Source organism: Peromyscus leucopus, chromosome X, assembly GCF_004664715.2.
Source record: "Peromyscus leucopus breed LL Stock chromosome X, UCI_PerLeu_2.1, whole genome shotgun sequence".
NCBI lineage: Eukaryota > Metazoa > Chordata > Mammalia > Rodentia > Cricetidae > Peromyscus > Peromyscus leucopus.
In genome coordinates, this window is record NC_051083.1 from 64,252,951 (window position 1) to 64,273,381 (window position 20,431).

The window sequence follows — 20,431 nt, forward strand, 5'->3', positions numbered from 1 at the left end:
TATGCCTTGAGTAGGAGATGACAAGAAAGGGTATGATGGTCAAACAAATCCACAGGGTGACTACAACTGCTGCTTCACTTAGTGAATCACAAAACTCCTAGCACATTGAAAGCCCCACAAATTTCTATACTAAGTATGCTTATATCCCTATATTCCTAAGTGTACCCTTCAGTAACACTTTTTCATTAAACAATTAATATACCAAAATACTAGCATTTCAGACTACCTTTAGACACATGCTAAAATAATGAAGAAGCATCCTAGATAACTGAAATGTAGATACTGCTAGATACTACAAGTTGCCTTACCAAAATACCAAACATTTCATCAAGGGTTTGAGTAAGAAAACAGACTTAACTGTTCTCTTTTAACCTTTAGTTATAATTGAAGCTGCATGGCCAAGGGTCCACCAGGCCTTTAAATGCAGCGTTACAAGCGAAGCCATGCAGCCCTGGGTTGCAATTTTAGGTAAGCCACTTTGATGGCTGTGTAACCTCAGTTAAGTGGTTCTCTCCTAAGAAAATGTAAATGGTGACAGTCACCTTATAGAGTTGATGGAAGTACTTAGCAAACTAGCTGGCCCATATAAGGTCTGTATAGTACCTTTCCTTGTATCAGTACATAGCAGAAGTTGTGCAGGGAAAGGATTGAAGACAGGAGAACTCATAAACCGATTAAGAGGCTTCTGAGTAACTGCTAGCATTTTCATGGGAAAAAAAGGTGACGTCCTACCAGTTCAGAGCTTTGAGTACCATGATTTTCTATAACTAAGTCTCCTTTTAATATGGAATTACACTGGTCTTATTTACTTGTAAGTGTCACAAAGAGAAGGCTGTTTGGCTTTTCAACAGGTCAAAGAGAATCCACTGTTAACAAATTAGTAGCATTTAGGAGGGCTGGACTATAGGGAGGCTGCTCTTTGCCTGTTGGTGGGTAAGAGTAGGTTATTAGCAGACATAATGGAGTCAGGCACAAAGAACTTATTTGTAATCTGTATTGTTTCAGAGACCTGGAATGCACCATGACAAGGTTTATAATTCACAGTATGAAAGTAAATAACCTGTACAGGATATTTGGCTGTTTTGGATCCCCTGGGGTCTATTAGCACAAGTGAAGTACGTGTGAGTTTGTAGGGAATAAAGGCATCTTTTTCAGTACATTGCACCGGGAAATTGTGCACAGAACTTCTCCTGTGTGCAACGAGGGTGAAGAATTTAACACCTTGCTCACCAAAATGAGAACAAACTCCTTTTCTAGTTCTGCTCCCAAGGCTGCTTCTTAGACCAGGTGGCACTAAATGTGCCCCCTTCAGAGTACTGACCTGTTGGAGATGCAGAAGACGTGAAAACTGCTACGTTTCTGTCTCCACAGCCAGCGACGACGAGCCTTCTGGGTAATCTGCAAGATTGAAAAGTACAGGTGAATGCTATGCGCTTTGTGCTGCTTGGTCCCTAGTGTGGTAGCACTGAGCGGTGGAAAGGTTCAGAAAGGGGGTCTAGCAGAAGGCACTTAGGTCACTGGGAGATCTAGCCTCAGAAGCAACACTGCAGTACTTATGAAACCCACGATAATTCTTGTATGAGAAGATTGTTAGAAAGCAAAGCTTCCCCCAGTGTGTGGCCCTTTCTGCAGCAGCCATTTCTCTTTCTGATGGTGCACCAAGTTGTGATGCAGGTGTGTGTATGTGATGCTCTGCTGTAACACTGTCACCATATTGTTTCAACCCTCCAGCCACCAGAATTGGGAGATTCATAAACTACTTCATAAAGTACATAGCCTCTGATAACGTTTTTTAAAAAATGATTTTTCGAGACAGGGTTTCTCTGTGTAACAGCCCTGGCTGTCCTGGAACTCACAGAGATCCGTCTGCCTCTGCCTCCCTAGTGCTGGGATTTAAGGCATGTGCCACCAAGCCCAGCTCGATAACTTTTCATATTAACAGAAAATGGACCAAAATGAAAATCAAATGTCTTACATGGATGGATATTTGTTCAATCCCTGGAGGTGGACAACATCTACAGAGCTCCAAAGACTGGTTTTCTACACAGAAACCTTTAGAAGCTCAGGCATTCACATGCCAAGAGCTGCTTGGTCTGCTGGACTACTAACTAAGAATCTTTCATTTATCAGCATAATCTGACCCATAATACTGGCTGGTATTGGATTTAAATAGCTATGATAACAGCTCAGCGCCATCTGTCTTTAATGAGGAGTTGTGGGTCTTGTTACTCACAAAATTACCCTGTCCCACTGTTATTCCATTGCACATAATTGAGAGCGCTATTATAGTATTTTAGGTGTTGGTGTGTTTCTGAAAAGGAATGATGGATCTAGAAAATAAGAGGTTTGTGGATTAATAAGAAACATCATTTATGGTACAAACATTTCGTTTCTGACCTCTAGCTTTTTAGAAGTGGAAAATACACTCTGGATCACCTTGCTTAATGTACAGGTAAACACTTTCTTCACACTCCCAGCATAATAATGTACTTGGCATTTTGAGATAAAAATGTTCATAGTGGTCATCCCTTACAGCATCTAGTCAATTTTCTTTTATGAAACCAGTTTGCCATTCAAAGTGCTCCCAAAAGTGAGGCCTCTGAAGACTGAGGCTAACTAGCCAGGGTGGGCTACTTTTGTCACGGGAAGCTGGCAAACTCATGCTACGGAGTTAATCAGACTGACTTCAGAGCCATGGCAGTTTCTTCCAGCAATAGAAAAAAACAAAAGTGGTTCTAAAAATGTTTGTCTTTGGAATCACAACACTGTTGTGGATGCAAGATTCTGTCTTCTCTAGAATCCCAATATCCTTTTCTCTCTCTCTGTCTCTGTCTCTGTCTCTCTGTCTCTGTCTCTCTGTCTCTGTCTGTCTGTCTCTCTGTCTCTCTCTCTCTCTCTCCCTCCCTCCCTCTTCCTCCCTCTCTCCCTCCCTCTCCCCCCCCTCTTTCTCTCTGAAAGGTTTTGCTGTGAATTTGCAGCCCTTCTGCATCTGCTTTCCACATGCTGGTCTAACAGATAAGTACCACCATACTTAGCTAGCTTCAGGGTAAAGTTAAGTCAGAACTTAAATCGGACAGATCAGCCCAGTCTTTAGCAAGGGCTGGAGAATAGCTCATTTGTAAAAACAAAGGGAAATATAGGTAGCAAGTACTCAAGCGTATGTCACAAACATTCTGAGGCAGCAATCAATAGCAGCAATGACAATTTTTAAGTGTAATAACTGTGCTGGCCTTGTTGCTCCTGAGAAGTGATGCTAACGAACCCTCAATGCTCATTACTAGCTTGATAGTTGGCTGCCTTGATACATTTTAGGTGTGTTTGGAAAATCTTTGAGAAGTTGATCTGTAGGATTTTGCTAAGTGGGTTTCTTTTTTTTTTTTTCCCAGAGTGACTCATACTCAGATTTGGCCCAACACTCCCACCAAACAATTATTTGAATTAAAACTATGCTCTTGTGGGCACTGGTGCCTCAGATGAAAAACCTGATTTTCAGTTTCCTTCATGGCATTCTTCCCAGGGTGAGATTAAGCTAAGACTGCATAGGTGAGGAATGAATTGAATAAAGGCTTCAAAGAATTGTGTTCTGCATAATAGAAAACAAATAACAGGATTTAATAAGTCAATTCAATGCCTCCTATAATCTGTACCTACACTGCTTCCTCCATCCCCCCCCTCCCGCTCTTGCTGCTTATGCAGTAGTGATTTTCCTATTATCCAATCAAAAGCATGTCAATTCAGTCTTATTGTATGCTGCTCTGCTTAGTTTTCTTATGTTATCTAAGATCTATCCGCCCCCCCTCTTTCCTTAAAATCTAGGCTACCACGTGAACCTTTACTCTATGAAGCAACTTGGGTTTTTGTTGTTGTTGTTGTTTTGTGTGTGTGTGTGTGTGTGTGTGTGTGTGTGTGTGTGTGTGTGTGTATGTGTATTTTTAGCCACTGGTTCTCAGAAATTAATAGAGTAGGGAAAGAGTACAATATAGAGAATCCAGGGACTTGAGTCATGATTGCTTCCTGTCATATTACTCACTTCACGTCATATCCATTTCCTCCAGCCTCAGTGTTTTCAATTGTAAAGTAGAGGTGGGCACTGACAGTATTGTTGGGTAGTCTCTCCTGAGCTTTGTTTTCTGACGTTCTAACCAGGGCCCTCTATTTTCTCTTTCACCATTTCCTGTCCACACAGATGTATTTCAATGCACTTTGTTTCCTCTTTCTAGTTTTATTCTTTTACTTGATTATCTCCTCTACTTTGCATTGTTTGAAATGTCATGTCTACACAAATAACTTCCTCCAGTTTGCATTGTTTGAAATGCCATGTCTACACAAATAACTCCCACATATCTCTAGTCAGTGGACTATCCCTAGCTATAGAAAAGGCTCTTAGCCTTGATCTTTTTTCTCCCTTTCTATAGTTACTGCCTGCCATGAAGCTATTATGACACATACCCAGCTTTCTGCTCCTTTTCCCATTTCTTATTTCAAAACTCCAATTCATTCTGTGTAGCAGTGCTCCACTGATCTTTCTAAAATGTATCTTTCATTATATCAATACTAACTGATACCAAATCCTCTACCATGTTACCTCCATTAGGACTCGTTCCTGTTACAAATACGTCGTTTATTTCTTCCTAATAGCCTTATAACATTTACCGTGTTGTGCCTCTTCCCTCTAACTATCATTAGTACTACTTCCCCTTTATCAATATAGTTACTTCAATTCTTTAGAAAAGGAAAATAACAAGCATAACGAGATGTTGTTTGGAGGCCAATTGTCAAAATACTAGGTAGAGATGGTAAGGAGAAAGCAAGTGAGTATAGAGAGAATGTGCAGAGAAAGAAATGTGGCCCCAGAATAAGGAAGCTATGTTACTATTGTAAGTTGACCATGGCCTTTAGTACCTAATAGTATTCTTCTAAAAAGGGAACTAGAAACTATTTGCCAAAAAAAATTTAGGTTCTGTTATTCAGCTTTACTTTTGATCCCTCAGTATCAGGTGGGCTCAGAGCTGAAGAGAACGTGGAGAGAATGGAATTGAAACTGAGGCACAGAGAGAAGGGACTTTCCCAAAAGTCACCCATTGAAACCAGCAACTGGGAACTGGTCCCCATGCCAGAACTTTGCTCAGGTTTCTTCATCCTTCTATTTCTGGCAAACGAGGCACAGGAAGGGTTTTTTCTAAACACTGAATAGGGGATGGAGAAGAGGGAGGGATGTGGAGTGGTGCAGTAGTTGAGAGTTTGATTTGGAGACAGGATCTATCACTCTGCTGTGTGACAGACACTGAGCTGATCTGAAGCCGAGGTTCATTTTCATCTACAAAACCGGGTTACTGAATATTTACAACACACAACAGTGACTATGATTATTAAATGTGAGAGAGACTATAAATCACCTGGCATGTAACAGGTGGATGGTGAGTCTCTGACTTCAGTGAATTCTTATCTAGTGCCCAACTGCCAAAACTCTTTACTGTAACTAGGTTGTTTTCTTCTTGCTGGTGTTAGTTTGAATTCTCTTTATATTATGAAGCCTACCTGATTAGGTAACCCATAGAAAAATCACTCTTATCCTTATTTTTATAGCACAAATTTCATTATTCTGCTTATTTAGTCAATAACATATAGTTCATAAAACAGTGTGTGTGTGTGTGTGTGTGTGTGTGTGTGTGTGTGTGTGAGAGAGAGAGAGAGAGAGAGAGAGAGAGAGAGAGAGAGAGAGAGAGAGTTAGTTTCATTGTGTAGCCCAGGATAGTCTCAAACTTGCAATCTTCCTGTCTCAGCCCACAGAGTATTGGGTTTATAAGCATTCCCCACCATGCTCAGAAAAGTATTGTATTATAATACCTGTAATTTTAAGCAAATTTTATAAATGTCTTTTTTTTTTTTTTTTTTTGGTTTTTCGAGACACGGTTTCTCTGTGTAGCTTTGTGCCTTTCCTGGAACTCACTTGGTAGCCCAGGCTGGCCTTGAACTCACAGAGATCCGCCTGCCTCTGCCTCCCGAGTGCTGGGATTAAAGGCATGCGCCACCACCGCCCGGCTATAAATGTCTTATCTTCCAAATAAATGGAAGGAATATTAATTTCTTCTTCATTCTCCTTTTTTTCTGTAGTATTCCTCATCAGCCATACAGACATCCTACCCTAGAATCACAATGCCTCTTGCATGAAAGAATAAGAAACAAAATAGCCTGTTGGAAAAGATCGACTTACCTAACTATCCCAAATGTCTATATAATAAGGATATGAGTCATGTGAAGACTCATTTCGAAAGTGTTAGTATATATCAATGTGTCCTGAATTCCCATTTGAACATTTGCTAAAAAAAAAAAATTTCCAAATCTAAGGATTTTTCCTTATCTGACTCCATGTATTGATTCCACAGATCAAATAATGACTGTTTGAAGAAGTAGATTTTTTTAGGAAGATAACATGGATTTTGTAAGACTATATCCACCTCCTATGGTGATGTTTAAAGGTCTAGAGGCATGACCAGACAGGTACAGTTAGACCTGAAGAGGTAAGTGGTGAAGTAATGTTTTCTTCAAGCAAGAGTCAAGGGCTATCTCTGCCTGGGAGATGACTGAACAGAAATTCACCAGAGAGGCATCTTCCAAGTAACACAGCTCTTGACTGAAAGATCTCTTGTCTCCGAACTAGAGCTCTTGGATACAGGATGTGCTGGAGAGGTGGAGTTCTGATGACGAGAAGGGCTCTCACCAGTCCTCTTGGAAAGTCCAGGGTTTAGAACGATCTCTGATACATGATGACAATATACTCTCTTTTTTAGGAGTATCACTTCACCATCTTCTGAAGAAAACAGTTTCCTCACATAACTCCTCTGATCAAAAATTTTCAGTAGTTCCTGACCACTGATAGAATAAAGATTTTGGTCTATAGGTTCATCCAATTTGATGCCAATTGACCTGCTGAGTTGACATAATAATCTACTCATTTGGTCAATAACACTCTGTGTTGTGTTTTGGTGGGAAACTTTTCATGTATGTATCTTATCTCACTCCAATATTACAAGACCCTTGAGTTCAAAGATGAGATAGTGTTTAATGACATTATGAATCCAATGTTCCAATTTCAGGACACTCTTAACACATGCTAGTTTATTTTCTTTCCAACAGGTGACTTGTCATCACAGTAGGAACTAAAAGGTTAAAAACAAGTCAGTCAGAACCATGCTCTACCTTGAACAGTACTCATGGGTATCATATAAAGAAAGTTTGTACAAGCAAAGGACTAGGAAATTAGAAAGACTCAAGACCATTCAGGACTTGGTTGACTTGTTCCTGAGAGCCTATAGGTGAAACATTTCATATACTGGGGACAAAAAATCCATACTTTTTGGGATAACTGTTCACCAATTGGAAGGCAGGAAATAGATTCATCCAAGTATTGATCATTAACACCAGAAGGTTACAGTTGCAAATTCAAACAAATTTTTGGTTTCATACTATAGGCTTTTTTCACTTGATAAAGATATCCCTGAGTACATAACTTAATTAAAAGCTTTCAAATGAAATTGAAGTTTTATTTCTAGTCTTGTTAGTTAGAGTTAAAATCAGTTTTAAGGAAACTGTGGGTCTTTTACTGATGGACTCTTTGGAAACAGTTTTTCTTATCACAGTTGGTGCACTGACTAGAGTGCAGAATTAGCACGGTCCTTGGCCTGAAGCTCTCTACTGGCTTCTCAAACAGGATTATGAAGATTTGTGTGACAAGTCCTTTTGAACTGGATTTACCTTCTTTACTAGGAAATAAAAGAACTGAGCCTAATGGATATAAGCTACATAATTACAATTGGCAAATGCTAACTTATTATCAAAGTCAAAAATGAGTTTAATACCTAATCTGTTTTTGAAGACTTAAATTTGAGGGTCTAGGTGAAGGCCAATTACTATTTGTTTACATTTAGCATAGAAAATAGGAACTTGGAAGTTCTTATAAACCCTGGAACAACTTGAGGCCTATGCCTAGGCTCTGAAGAAGCCTCACAGATTCAGCACTACTCAGGACTTAGGTGACTCGATTCCTAAGACCCTGGAAAGTCCATACCTAGGATGGCAACTTTATAGAGGCAGGGTTAAGGAAGATTCTAGATGATCAATCACAATACACACTATGTAATTCATTTTAGGTTTCTCTGAGAGCAAGCACCCCAACATGAAAACTACAGGTCATGTGAAGTTGCTTATTTGCAACATTGAAAGGAAACCTCTGTGGAAGATCTTCAGAGTAAATCTTCCTAACAAATAGGTTGAATTCTGATTTCTTTCAAAGTATTTCTAAGAACATTTCTAGATCAGCTAATATCATTAGTCAATCATGGATGCTGATCCAAGAGTTATTTCCAGGTGATTTTAGCCAGATGGTGAAGTAAGAGATCTTGGCCTTCTTTCCTCCCACAAAGAGCAAACATTTGGAATCCAGCCATTAATTAAAATAACTCTGTAAGAGCTCATGAGTCCAATTAAAAAGCTGTAGCCATACAGTTAAAGAAGTAACCCAAAGGAAGGACAGTTTCATTTTGCCTGTATCCCTCATTCTCTAAAGTGCCAGAGCTCAACAGAGAGATAGAATAAACATAACCAAGGAAGTAAAGACACATATAAAAACCTATAAAACAATGGCATAAGAAACTGAGGAGGACACAAATAAATGGAAATATATCTTGTGTTCATAAATTGGAAGAACCAACATGGTTAATATGTTCATGCTACCAAAATTAACTTATATATTTAACACAATCCGGATCAATATTACAATGGGTTTTTTGCATAAATAAAATTAAAAAATTATAAAGAACTATAAAAGATTGTAAATAGCCAGAAAATCCTAATAAAGATAAACAAAATTGAAGGCAGCATACTACTGCATCTTAAACTGTATTACAAACCGATGATAATAAAAAACAAAATAGAACTCACATAAAGGCAGACACATAGGACAATGGAACAAAAGAACAGTCCAGAACGAAATCTAAGCATATACTATCAATTGTTTTAAACAGGGTGTCATTAATACATCTGGAATTATAAAACTACCACAAACACAGGGGAAATGTCTTAATGATTTTTAAATATGACACTAGAAATAAATAAACAATACATAAATGGGAGTTTATCAAACCAAAAAGCCTGTTCACAGCAAAAATAACAAAATGAAAAAGCAACCTATAGAACAGGAGAAAATAACTGTGAACCACAAATCTGACAAGTATTCAATAAGCAAATTATATTAAGAAATTCAGACCAGTAGCCAATGCCAACAAATATCTGAATTTAAAATGATTAAACTACATAAATAGACATTTTCCCCAAGATGACACAAGTATTTGAAAAAGTGCTAAAATCCTTAATGGTCATGAGCATGAAAATCAAAAGCACCATGAGAGGCTACCTCATATCTGTTAGGACGGCTGTTATAAAAAAGTCAAACGATTGGGAGGCAGAGGCAGGCGGATCTCTGTGAGTTCAAGGCCAGCCTGGGCTACAGAGTGAGTTCCAGGAAAGGCGCAAAACTACATAAAGAAACCCTGTCTTGAAAAAACAAAAAAAAAAACAAACAAAAAAAAAAAAAAAAGTCAAACAAGCTGGGTGGTGGTGGCGGCGGCGGCGGCGGCGGCGGCGGCGGCGGACGCCTTTTATCCCAGCACTTGGGAGGGAGAGCCAGGCAGATCTCTGTGAGTTCGAGGCCAGCCTGGGCTACCAAGTGAGTTCCAGGAAACCTACACAGAGAAACCCTGTCTTGAAAAACCAAAAAAAAAAAAAGTCAAACAACCATCCCATTTCCACATGCTTGATGGTCAAACTAGGGGAGGGACGGAGAGGGAGAGCAATGAAAGAGATATCTTGATAGAGGGAGCCATTATGAAGTAAGGGAGAAACCTGGTGCCAGGGAAATTCCCAGGAATCCACAAGGAAAACCCCAGATTAGACTACTAGCAATAGTGGTCAGGGTGCCTGAATTGGCCTACCCTGGTAATCAGGTTGGTGAATACCCTGTCATCATAGAGCCTTCATCTAGTAACTGATGGAAACAGATGCAGAGATCCACAGCCAACCAGGCTGAGCTCCAGGAGTCCAGTTGAAGAGAAGGAAGCGGGATTATATGAGCAAGGGGGATCAAGATCATGATGGGGAAATCTACAGAGACAACTGAACCGAGTTCATAGGAACTCACGAACTTTAGATGGACAGCTGTGGAACCTGCATGGGACTGGACTAGACCCTCTGCATACGGGACACAGTTGTGTAGCAGAGTCTGTTTCAGGGCCCCCTGGCAGGGTGATCAGGATCTACCCCTGGTGCATTATCTGGCTTTCTGGATCTCATTACCTATGGTGGGACACCTTGAGCAGCCTTGATGCAGGGGGGAGGGGCTTGGACCTACCTCAACTGAATGTACCAGGCTTAGCTGTCCCCACATGGGAGAACTTACCTTGTTGGAGGAGGGGATAAAGGGGGGGGGGAGAGGGAGCAGGAGGAGGGATGAGAGGGGAATCTGTGGTTGGTATGTAAAATGAATAAAAAATTTAAAAAATGAATAACCACATTTAAAAAAAGTCAAACGACAGGGCTATGATGTGCTTCAGTGGCAGAATGCTTGCCTAGCAAGGTCATGGTCCTATATTTAATCCCAGACCCACAAATATGTCAAAAATGAAAACTATTGGTGAGAATGTAGAGAAAAGGCTACCTTCATTTATTGTTGCTGGGAATGCAAATTGTTACAACTGATATAGAGGTTTCTTTAAAAATTCAAAATGGAACACACACACACACACTTACACACACACACTCCATATTATTATTCATCTTTAAGACAGAAGTGACTTCTCCCATTTACAACAAAATGGATGCCATTAAGGTGGACACAGAAAAACAGCAGTGGATGATCTTTCTGATAGGGAGAAATTTAAAAAGGAGTCAAATATATGCCAACAGAATGGAACAGTAGTTCCCGAGGCAGCAGAAGGTGAGGTGGCATGAAGAGGTATAGACCAAAGCATACAGAGTGGCCAGTATAGAGAGAACGTGGAGACTGGAAGGGCAGCATGCGGACTACCAGACTATGCAGGTCAACAGTGTTTGGGGATGATGTATGTACAGTCACCACTCCACTGCATGTATGTATGCAAAAGCACTGTTTTGGATACCTCACATTTTTACAGTAAAAATGAAAAAGTAACTTGTTCTTTTGTGCTATAGTCTGAATCTTTAATGTTCCCTAAAGGCTCATGTGCTAAAAGTCTTAGCCCATAGGGTGGCACTCACTATTGGGAGGTGTCAGAATCTTATAGAGCTGAGGCCCATTGGGAAGTTTTTAGGTTGGGGGGGGCATACCTTTGAGGGAGTATGTGGGTCCCAGTTCCTTACTCTTTATTTTGCTTCAGGGTTATGAAGGGAGTGGTATTTCTCAATGGCAGACTGCCATCATTATGGATGTCCTTGTTAGCAGTCTAAAGCAATAGAACCAACTGATCATAGAGTGGAGACTTCCATATACCTGTTCTCTTTAAGTTGATTATCTCAGATATTTTCTTACAGTGGCAGAAAACTATCAGACTTCACAGGCAGAAACAGCCATAGCTCTGCTGCTGAAGTCTCTGCCAACATCTCTGTTAACTTCACTATCTACAGAATATTGACTGGAGCTATTTTCCCCGAATTTCCACAGATGCTGCACCTCCAACAAACATTCATGATCAAAGTGTTCAGCTACTAATGTGAAAAAGGCTAGTGTTGGAAAATGGCACAGGCTTTGTTACTTACTGAAACGAAAAAAGAACAAAGAACATTTGGAAAGGCACCAGAGCCATAAAGAAAAAACATATTAAGAAATCAGTTCCATCAGAAAATACTAAGAGGTTAGACTTCCATCCTTTGAGAAAGCCATGGAGTTTTTTCAATATCATTTTTACATTCAGGTTGGTGCTGGCTTACGGCAGTTTGCATTTCAGCATCTTTGATAATCATGCCCACTTTATTATTCATGACACAATAGGCAGGGTTGTAGACACCATCCATCCAATTTGGAGGAAATGGTTCCATTTGGAATAGATTAGTATAAAGACTTTTATTGTCATCTCTAATTTTTTAATGTAAGCTATAGGAAATTTTATAATGAAAAAAAGCAATAATGTAACAGACATTTCTGGATCACTTCCTCAAAAAGCTAAAATGCAACTCCAAGTCTCTCAAAAAATCTTTTTAAAAGATGCCTGTTAAATCTCTGCAGAAAATTACACAGATATGCATACTCATTTGTGCGTCTTCTGTGTATTTGTGCATTAATTAAATACTTTATTTTAAAAACCCTCTCCAGAGAAACCTATTTAAATGCTTTCATCGATGTGTTTTTTGAACTTAGTACTTTACTGTATGAAATTAGGGTAGGGATTTCAAAGAAGATAAACTTTTCCTGGCTTTAACATAACACTTTCACTTACCAAGTTGCTGTTGCCCGATTTTATTATTTTATACATTTATACATTGAGTATTTTACATTGTGCTATTAATAAATACATAATGTATAGCAAACATTATATTATTGGTTAGCAATTAATCCTGACATAATTTCTAAAGGGGACTGAAATGTAATTTTAACTTACAGCGCATTTCTTGGGATTGTAATTGTTGAAAGAGCATGGACTCAAAGTTAGGTAGGAAGGGCTGGGAGGGTGGACAGGGTCGTTATGGAACTGGGGATGAGTGTTCTCAAAATACAGTGCATGAATTTATAAAAGAATTTTCTGGGCAGTGGTGGCACACGCCTTTAATCCCAGCACTTGGAAGGTAGAGGCAGGTGGATCTCTGAGTTCAAGCCCAGCCTGGTCTACAGAGTGAGTTCTGGGACAGCCAGGGCTACATAGGGAAACCTTGTCTCAAAAAACTAAAATAAGAAAAAAAATCCAAGGAACTGATTAAAGCACTGTTAAAAAAATACACGAACAGTTTGTATATGAGCATACACAGAAGACTGAGGATAACAGCGCTAACTGAACAAACAGTGCACTTGAAAACGTGTACTAGAGAAAAGTACCATTATATAATAAAGTTGTTAGATGTAAGAATGGGTTCAAATCTCATTTATGGAAGTTGCCATAGTGATCTTTAAAAAGTTAAAAGAGGCTTGTGGTCTGTGGTGTATGTTCTGACTTTAGAAGAAGTTGGATGCTTCAGAGAACAAGATGGCACTAAATCACAGCACCATGTCTCATATTTATTCTTCCAAAAGACAGACATACCATGATATTGCAAAAAATCTCAGAATTTAGAATCAGAATACCTTCATTTGATTCCAAGCACCATCTGATTCATGTTATGTGATATTGGATGAGTTAGTTAATATCTTCTATCCTCACTTTCATTAATTATAAAATATTAGTGTCTACACAACATGATTATTAAAGTCAAAGGATGAAAAAGTATAAAAATATTTGATAAAATATGAAATTATATAAAAAAGTATAACCGAGTATATTTGAAAAAGACCAGAATTAGAGGCCGCTCCAAAAAGGTAATGTCTCGAGTGGGGAGATGATTCAGTGGGTAAAGGCAGTGGTGCAAACCAGGCAACCTGCATATAACCCCTGGAACTCATGCCAGAGCGGCAAGAGAACCAAACCCACGGCAGTTTCTGATTTCTGTGCAAACACTATGGTTAGCACACCTACGTCCACAGAATAAAGTAAAACGCTGGAGATTGGAACTCAGGTTTTCATGCTTGTGTGGAAAGCACTTTACCAACTAAGCCATCTACCGATCCCCTCCAAAGTAATTTCCATGTGATGTGGCACTACATGTATCTTTTAAGTGTTCTGCTTGACAATATAAGGCTCACATATGAACTGTTTTTTTTTTATTATGGAATTATTTCAAGCAAATTTGAGATTAGGTATGTCTTTAATTTCTGTTGGAAAGAGTCAATACCAAAATAAGAATTCCCATCTTCTGAGATAGATTGCTAAAAGTTAATGTCTGTTCAGAGGGACTAATGGCAGGAGGATGGCACATCAAAACATAGCCAGCTTCTCATAGTAAGCAGGGGAGTAAAAGAAGTGTGTGTGTGTGTGTGTGTGTGTGTGTGCGCGCGCGCGCGCGCGCGCGCGCGCGGAAATTCTTTGGCTGGGCAAGAATTACCTTCTTCAAGCACCCTCACCAGTATTGCTAGTAGTCTAATCTGAGTTCGTCCTTATGGATTCCTGGAAATTTCCCTAGGACCAGGCTTTTCCCTAACCCCATAAGTCTCCCTCTATCAAGATATCTCTTTATTGCTCTCCTACTCCATCCCTTCTCCAGCTCATCTATCTCATTCCCTCATATTCTCATCCATCATCCCCTCCCTTCTATTCCCCCCCATCCCCAGTTTATCCATCAGGATCTCCTCTGCTTCCCCTTCCCAAGGTGATCCATGCATCCCTCTTAGGGTCCTCCTTACTTCCTAGCTACTCTGGATCTGTGGGTTGTAGTCTGATTAACCTTTGATTTACATCTAGTATCCACTTATGAGTGAGTACATACCATGTTTGTCTTTCTGAGTCTGTGTTACCTCACTCAGGATGATATTTTCTAGTTCCATCCATTTGCCTCCAAATTTCATGATGCCATTGTTTTTTACAGCTGAGTAATACTCCACTGTGTATATGTGCCACATTTTCTTTATCCATTCTTCAGTTGAGGTGGCCTACCCTGGTAATTGGATTGGTGAATATACTAACTGTCATCATAGAGCATTCTTCAGTTGAGGTGGCCTACCCTGGTAATCGGATTGGTGAATATCCTAGCTGTCATCATAGAGCCTTCATCCAGTAACTGATGGAAGCAGATGCAGAGATCCACGGCCAATCACCAGGCCAAGCTCTGGGCATCCAGTTGAAGAGAGGGAGAAGGGATTAAAGAAGCAAGGGGGGGGTTGTCAAGATCATGATGGGGAAATCTACAGAGACAACTGAACCAAGCTAGTGGGAACTCACGAAAATTTAGGTCAACAGCTGTGGAACCTGCATGGGACGGGACTAGACCCTCTGTATACGGTAAACAGTTGTGTAGCTTGGTCTGTTTGAGGGGCCCTGACAGTGGGATGAAGATCTATCCCTGGTGCATGAGCTGGCTTTCTGGATCCCATTACCTATGGTGCGATACCTTGCTCACCCCAGAGAAAGTGGGGAGGGGCTCGGTCCTGCCTCAGTTGAATGTACCAGGATTAGCTGTTCCCACCATGGGAGAACTAATCCTGTTGGAGGAGGGGATGAGACGGGTGGGTCAGGGTAGGGAAGCCGGGGGTCGGGGGAGCAGGAGGAGGGATGAGAAGGGAATCTGTGGTTGGCATGTAAAATGTGAGTGACCCCAAAGATTCCACCAAGGAACTGATACATCTTATAAACACCATCAGCAACATAGCAGGATACAAGATCAACTCAAAAAAATCAGTAGCCCTCCTATATACAATGGACAAAGAAGCTGAGAAGGAAATCAGAGATACATCACCCTTTACAATAGCCACAAATGACATAAAATACCTTGGGGTAACACTATCCAAGCAAGTGAAGGACCTATATGATAAGTCCCTGAAAAAAGAAATTGAAGAAGATGTCAGAAAATGCAAAGATCTCCCATGCTCATGGATAGGCAGGGATAACATAGTAAAAATGGCAATTTTACCAAAAGCAATCTACAGATTCAATACAATCCCCATCAAAATACCAACACAATTCTTCACAGACCTGGAAAGAATAAAACTCAACTTCATATGGAAAAACAAAAAACCCAGGATAGCCAAAAGAATCCTGTACAATAAAACAACCTCTGGAGGCATCACGATCCCTGACTTCAAGCTCTACTATAGAGCTACAGTAATAAAAACAGCTTGGTATTGGCATAAAAACCGACATGTGGACCAATGGAATCAAATTAAAGACCCTGACATTAATCCGCACACCTATGAACGTATAATTTTTGACAAAGAAGCCAAAAGTGTACAATGGAAAAAAGAAAGCATCTTCAACAAATGGTGCTGGAATAAAAAAATTTTAAAAAAAAAGAATTATCTTCCTTTGTAATTATAAGCTTAGGGCTGATTTGACATTTTTCAACCCCAAACATGCTTTCTTTTACGATAGTATTTTCAGGTAGAGAACCCAGGCCTGGATGATGTAACTGTGAGAACATTTACAAAAGCTTGTCTTCTGTATCTGGCCCTCACTTGAAAGATTTTCATGTCCTCATTCAGCTTCATTTACCCCAGGTTCACGTCATGGTGACTATTAAAATTCCCGACTTGAAAATTGCTGTCGGCTACTGCTCTATTTCAACAATTGTTAAAATCTACTCTCTGATGGCTGGTATCAACGACATTTGCAAAGATGGAAGACACGGCAGAGGGTACAGTGACAGAGACAAAGAATAGAACATGTATGACAAGAGAATATTATCTTTAGAACGTCCTGAAACGTCTCAAGATGACCTAATGATCTGATGGAAGAAATTGGGAGGGCAAAGTTCTCTTTTTAAATTTTTCCTTTGCCCTTATTAGATGCATGTACAAGTTTGCTCCCACACACCTTTCACTCTGTAGTGTATTTATACCATTCTAAAGTGTATATGATTTTAAAGAAAACTGAACCAAAATGAAGGAGGGTAGAGAAAGGTGAACTGTTGCCCATTGATGGAAGTAAAACTTTGCAGTCAAGTAAAATACCATGAGTGATTATGTGGCAAGATTGTTTACTCATCTGCACAGTACTGTCTATTATGTCCCCTGATTTATCTGTAGAGTTGGAAGTCATGGCATAATGAAGCTAGTAAGGAACTGCTTAAGCTCCCATCTAATGCTTCTGTAAAGGTGGGTTCTTTTTTGGATGTGTATGTGTGTATTCATGTGTGTATGCATGTATGCATTGTGGGAGTGCATGTGTGTGCAGGAGTGTATGCCTGTGTGCAGGGCAGAGACTGATGTTCGGTGTCCTTCTTGATCACTCTCTACCATGTATATTGATGCAGGATCTCTCAAGGAACCTGGACCTCAATGTTTCTGCTAATCTTTCTAGCCAGCTCACTCCAGATATTTCCTATCTCTGCCTCCTGCATTGGGATTACAGGTGGACCACAAACCAGCCCACCTGGCTTTTACTGGATCTGGGGATCTGAACCCCCAATTCTCATACTTGTGTGACGAGTACTTTATCTGCTGAGCTTTCTCTTCTGATCCACTGGTTGGTCTTATTTGTCAACTTGATGGGATTTAGAACCAACTTCTGGGTATGTCTGGGAAGGTATTTGCAGAGATGATGTGCTGAGGAGGGAACACTTGCTCTCAAAATGGATGGCACCTTCTGAAGGGGTGGCCCAGATGCAAAGATGTGCAGCAGTGTCACCTGGCCACACTCTCTTCCTTCTGAGTGAGAACAGCTATCACTGCTGCTTCCATCCTCCCCTGACTTCAGCCTGCAGCTTCCTCGTCCCTCCCATGTGGACTCAACACCAGAGACTCTGCAGGGATCTTCAGGCCTCCAGCACCAGCCTGGGACTGCTGAGCTTTCTGCTTTGTGGACTGAGCAGCTCCTGGGTTCTCCCGCATCTCCATCATATGGTTGGCCATCGTTGGACTATCCAGGCCCTACCATGTAAGCCGTTCTAGTAAATCCTCTTTATAATATGTAACATATACATGTATTTTATTGGTTCTGTTCTTCTAGAGAACATTGCTTAACATAGTGACCTTAGCCACCCATATTTGTTAAGCAAATCTTGCCATACTTAACCTCCTCAACCCAGAGGGCACTTATGAGGTTGTCATTCTTATAAAAACCTCTTTGGTTTCCATTCATTTGGCTATTTTTTTTCAATAATTGAGTAAAACTGAAATTTATTATAAGCCACAGTCATCCTAGGGACCTCCATGCTATATATATAGCCTCTATAGTTCTATGGGTTGTGGTCTGATTGTTCTTTATTTTATATCTAGAATCCACCTATGAGTGAGTACATACCATAACTGTCTTTCTGGGTTTGGGTTACCTCACTCAGGATGTTTTTTTCTAGTTCCATCCATTTGCCTGCAAATTTCATGCTTTCATTGTTTTTCTCTGCTGAGTAGTACTCCATTGTGTATATATTCCACATTTTTTTCATCCACTGGACCTCCCTGGACTGAGCCTACCAGGTTGATTGCAGTCCTCGGGGGAGGACTTGTCCTGGAGGAGGTGGGAATGGAGGATAGGCTGGGGTAAGGGGAGGGGGTGGGAGGGGGGAGAATAGGGGAACCCATGGCTGATATGTAGAACTGAATGGTATTGTAAAATAAAATATATATATAAAAAAAATAAAAATTAAACAAAATGCTCCAAAAGAGGAAAAAAAAACAAAAAAAAAAAAACAAAACCTCTTTGGACATTTTTTTCCTTGAGACAGGGTTTCTTTGTTCAACAACCCTGGCTATCCTGGAACTCACTCTGTAGACTAGACTGGCCTTGACCTTACAGAGATCCACCTGCCTCTGCTTCCTGTGTGGATTAAAGGCGTGTGCCACCACCGCCTGCCTCTGCATGGTTTTATTAAGATAGATCATGTAGTGTTGAGTGTGCCATGCAGAAAAAAGGGTTTCTTCTGAGCCTACTCACCTCGACTGTCATCCTCGTTGTCTTCCCAGGGTTCTTCATTTGCCAGCAGTGGGTTCTGTGACTCATTTATAGACCTCATAGGGAAGGAGTGTCCATCACCAGGGCTGGTGGGAAAGAAAGGTATCGAGTTTACAACTGACACGAACTTTCTTTTTTATTCAAATTTAATCACACACAGAAGGAGGGAGGGATAAGGGAGAGAGAGAGCGAGAGCGAGAGCGAGAGCGAGAGCGAGAGCGAGAGCGAGAGAGAGAGAGAGAGAGAGAGAGAGAGAGAGAGAGAGAGAGAGAGAGAATGTGTATATATGTATGTATATGTATGGTGCATATGTGGAGGACAATATGGAAGTAAGTTCTCTTCTCTCACCATGTGGATCCTGGAGATTGAATTCAGGTTGTTAGGTTTGGTGGTAAGTACATTTATATCTACTAAACCATCTCACCAGCTCAGGCAAGGTCTTATTTTGTGGCCTAGGCTGATTCAGAACTTGTACTCTCCTATCTCAGTATCCTCAGGGCTGGAATATAGGTGTGTGTCATCATGTCTATCTACTATAAATTTTTGAGACAGTAATCATCTTCTTAGAAGTGAGATATAATCATGGCTTTGGGGTTGTGTTGCTTTAAGGATTCTACCACTGAGCTATACACCACAAGACTTGGGGATTCTTAGTTCTTTTGTCTACAGCCATGGTCAAATAAGCTCTTATCATCATCCAAATATTATCATCTCCTTGCTGCATTACTCTCAATTTCCATGTCTTGTTTGTCTGTATCAATGCTGACTATTTTTGTTTGTAAGACATTCTTTTTTTTTTTTTTTTGGTTTTTCGAGACAGGGTTTCTCTATGTAGCTTTGCGCCTTTCCTGGAACTCACTTGGTAGCCCAGGCTGGCCTCAAACTCACAGAGATCCGCCTGGCTCTGCCTCCCAAGTGCTGGGATTAAAGGTGTGCGCCACCAATGCCCGGCAAGACATTCTTTAACTTGCTTTCCACAATGCCCAGTATAGTAATATGCATATACAGTTTCATAAATGTCATTTAACTATCATAGTTCCAATTATATCCCATTATCAAACTGCTTTGATTCTACATTTTCAAGCGAGATGAGAAGACTCACCATCACTAAATATAGTGGGAAAAGCTGCTGTGAAGGGTAAGAGAATGCTCCTATACCCTGTTATTTATTTGACTTGTAACATAGAATGGGAAAGAGAAATGGCAAGGTATCTCTGTAGTATAAATTCTAGGGACAATTATCTACATGTGAGGCTACTTTGTGGATCTCTATGGTAATCTGGAGCATGTCTCTAATTAATTTCTGGCCATTCAGAGATAGGAGGCCATGGCATGAATCATGGTGGCCCTAGCCAGATAATATTACAGTTTCAACAATTGAGTCTATATAGCTGAATGCATTCTGAGTTTAACTTTGAATGACTTTCAGATTATATATTTGATACTATATGTACTTTTTCTCCTGTTTTTGAATGTTGCCAATAAAAAGTTTATAGATTTTATTAATATTGCCCTTCCGAAAATGTTAGAACACTGATTATGTAAGTGAATGGGCTTTGATTTTTGGTTTTGTTCTTATACTAGAGTGATGTGGTAATGGAGTTTGAATGCTTGTGTGTCTCAGTGTGTGATCAGAGTATATATAGCTGATTCCTGCTAACAGTTATTAATCAATGTTACCATTGACAAATTTTGTCTTGGTATTTATAGCTAGAAGAGTTGACTATACCACACCTTAAACAAACAACCCTATAAAACATTAACTGGCATAGAGAAGT

General features: G+C 40.1%; 1 protein-coding gene across 1 annotated transcript in view; it reads right to left on the minus strand.

Annotated features, from left to right (window-relative positions):
- Zdhhc15 (zinc finger DHHC-type palmitoyltransferase 15) overlaps window positions 1–20,431 on the minus strand; it is a 96,018-nt gene that overhangs the window by 6,314 nt on the left and 69,273 nt on the right. The window contains exons 10-11 of the mRNA XM_028891966.2: window positions 18,636–18,739; window positions 1,322–1,398 (exon numbers count right to left, since the gene is read on the minus strand). Coding sequence (XP_028747799.1) covers window positions 1,352–1,398; window positions 18,636–18,739 — 151 coding nt within the window. The 3' untranslated portion in view covers window positions 1,322–1,351. The remainder of the gene's footprint in view (window positions 1–1,321; window positions 1,399–18,635; window positions 18,740–20,431) is intronic.